We start from the raw sequence: 3,094 nt of genomic DNA on the forward strand, positions 1-3,094 counted from the left end.
AAGTCGGCCGAGGATTCTTGCACGCCGCCGCGCAAAGGAGCTCCGTTCCAAAGGTGTGGTATATGGCGCCCACTCACCTTTTTTTATTTTTTATTTTTTTATCTTTTTTTTTTTTTTGAAGCCATATAGCATTGCTTACACCCACCCGCGTTCTTGTCGCTTGCAACTCTTACTTGTGCACCCATCACATGCACATGATCTTCACGTCCCAATATCTCTTTCGTAGTCGAGGCGCGCCGTGCCGCCCAAGCCAAGGCGCGGGCCGAAGCTGAGGCTGCCGCTGCAAAGCAGACTGCTGCTACATCATCCGCACCAGCATCCAGAGGCAATGCCTCATCTCCTTCGAGTTCGGCGCCACCACCGCCTTTGATGCGTCGTCGCTCTAGTCAGCAGATGATGAAGGTGCAGCGCCGTCGCAGCTCGATGCTGATTGCCCCCAACATTTCAGCGGAGGCCGCTGGACAGGTATCGCGTCCTCGGCGACTCTTGAGAAGGAAAACTTTAAAAGATATCGTCACTCATGCAGCATGTATCCTGCACGACAGATTCCACAACTTGTCATGGCGCAACTCGAGGAGCAATACAAGCAACACACAGTCCTGGCCAAGAGTGAAGCGCACATTGTGGCCGCTTGCCTAGACGAACTTCTCATGTAAGTTTGCTGGCTTTTGAGGACTCAATGAGGCTCTGCGTCATGTTCTTCATGTTGTCCCGTTGCAACAATGCTAGGCCCGCCAAGCAAGACATGATGCAGCGTCGGCGCGTAGCATCTCACGTTGGTGAGGTGTTGGGCGAGGTCAACGAGCTGCAATGGCAAGATTTGTTAAGTGGCAGTCAAGTCAGTCTTTGTCTGCGACCTTTCATTAACCGTCATCCTCAGGGGCACTGCTAGCTTGCTAAGATTTGCATGATGCTTCTTTTGCGTGACCCAACCGGCGCCACAGGTACGCCCAGGCGTGGTGCAGTATGGTGGTCTCAGTTATCACATGATCGAGCCGGATAACGGCGCATCCTTCTGGGCCTATGTCGTCAATCAGGTACTGGAAACTACGTTGTCCGGCTGCTGGTGGCGCTATCGGGATCAAACCCGAGCTTGGGCATCTCATTCGATTTTTGCTGAATTCACATAGACCATCAGCCGTGTGGTCGGCAGTCTCGAGGACCTCAAGCAAGTGCTCCCTATGATTGAAGACTCCCGGGCTGATGTTGAGCTCGCGCCTCTTGCGCGTGAGTTTGGGGATATTTCCGTGTACGCGCTCACCAAGCGAGTTGTGGACGGTGGTTTTATCGCCGACCTCGTCGTCGCGGCTCCAGTACGTCCTGGCTGGTCTAATCAATGTTTTTTTGAAAACATATCCGGCCATTTGTCAAATGAGACCTTACTCTGAGCCGCGACTGCTAGAGTTGAAGGGTTGTGCTCATCACTGCCTTGCATGCACCTTGCGCAGGAGGTTGTACATTGCGTCTGCGTTATGTGCCTTACTTCAACCATGCCACCTTCTCCGGATCACACCGTGACAACCTACGCGCTCATGCGTTTATGGCACGGCTATCGTGCTCGCGAGAATGCCATTGTCATGCCACTTAGCAGTCGTTCATCAATTCTTTTGCTCATCTATCATGTGCTCAATGCGCCATTACAATCCGAGGAGAATGTCCTGTGGACGCTGTGTCGCAAACTGCTGAGCGCTGGCGCCGCGCTGCCTGATTATGGGGTGCTCAATGCGCTTGTGGACACACTAACAGCTCGCCTCAAGGCACTCCTATCACGTGAAACACCGGGCCATACTCGCTTGCAGTTGGCTTACCCAGCTCCTTGGGTCAAGTCCCAGCAGTTTGTCTCTCCCAAACGAAACAGTCTGCGACACCGCAGTTCTGCTGCCAAGGGCTTGGGCACGGCGCTTCATACGACAAGTGTGCGCAAGGCATCCAAACCCCTCGCCGCAATTTGGCCCCCGCTGCAGGGTGATCGTGCTCCCAGTGCCAGTCCTGATCAAACACCAGTGCGCCGTGCCAGCAAGGCGCCGGTGCCAGCGCCTAAGCGGTTGCAACCGACGCAGGAGCTGCAAGCCAATTTGTCAGCCATGTTGTCAGACGGCTCGCCAGACCGACGACCAAAGCCAGCGCCAAAGCCAACCTTGCCCGCGAGTTTGAGTCAGGCACCCTCCGCTGGGTCCCCATCTGCACCCACGAGCACGACAGCTGCGGGAATATCATCACCTGAGGGTGAAAAACCCAAAGTATCAGCCACGCTTGCGCGTCGACAAAACGTCCTCATGTCCAAGCTTTCTGAGATGTTTGGTGCGCCTAGCCCCAAGCCCTCACCGCCACCACCAATGGCCAGTGCAATGCCACCGCCGCCCGCTCCAGCTGATTTGCCTGCACCGCCACCACCACCGGCAATGCCTGTAGCCGGGGCCCCCCTTGCCCCACCTCCACCTCCTCCTCCGGATACACTAGCAGGGCCTCTTCCTCCGACACCCCCCCTTCCCCCACCGCCGCCTGAAATGGACTTTTCATCCACACCTGGTCCACGAGGCCCATTACCTCCAGCCCCGCCGCCGCCTCCCGCAGCTTTGGCCGGTGTATCAAATGCAGATACCAGCAACTTGCCTCCACCTCCGCCACCCCCCGCCATGGTAAATAGAGCATCTCCTGGCAACTCTACTATGGTGCCACCGCCACCTGCAGCACCGCCTGCACCACCTGCAGCACCACCTGCTCCACCTGCAGCTCCACCTGCTCCACCTGCAGCTCCACCTGCTCCACCTGCTGCTCCACCTGCTCCACCTGCTCCACCGGCAGTGCCGCCTGCACCTCCTGCACCTGCACCACTAATGGGTACTGCTAGCCTTCCACCCCCCCCACCTCCACCACCACCACCACCTGGAGGGGCAGCAGCGCCCAAGGCACCCGTGAATGCCTTGCAGTCGAGCAGCGGTCTTGCAAAGCCCCCGGCGCCGCCAACGCCACCACCAGCATCTTCTAAGCCAGCGCTGATCAACTCCAATCCTGGAAGTGGGCTGCTTACACCACCGCCACCACCGGCTGCGCTGCGTGGACCTTCCCCACCACCGCCACCACCCGTACCTGC

The 3,094-nt window shown here is 57.5% G+C and overlaps 1 protein-coding gene across 1 annotated transcript in view; it reads left to right on the forward strand.

The window, feature by feature from the left end:
* Positions 1-3,094, forward strand: part of MONBRDRAFT_8191 (uncharacterized protein) — a gene marked incomplete at both ends in the record, with an annotated part of 10,240 nt that overhangs the window by 3,196 nt on the left and 3,950 nt on the right. The window contains 4 exons of the mRNA XM_001745727.1: positions 232-465; positions 945-1,037; positions 1,131-1,313; positions 1,449-3,086. Coding sequence (XP_001745779.1) covers positions 232-465; positions 945-1,037; positions 1,131-1,313; positions 1,449-3,086 — 2,148 coding nt within the window. The remainder of the gene's footprint in view (positions 1-231; positions 466-944; positions 1,038-1,130; positions 1,314-1,448; positions 3,087-3,094) is intronic.

Source organism: Monosiga brevicollis, genomic scaffold (genome assembly GCF_000002865.3).
Source record: "Monosiga brevicollis MX1 MONBRscaffold_10 genomic scaffold, whole genome shotgun sequence".
In the NCBI taxonomy this organism is placed as follows: Eukaryota; class Choanoflagellata; order Craspedida; family Salpingoecidae; genus Monosiga; species Monosiga brevicollis.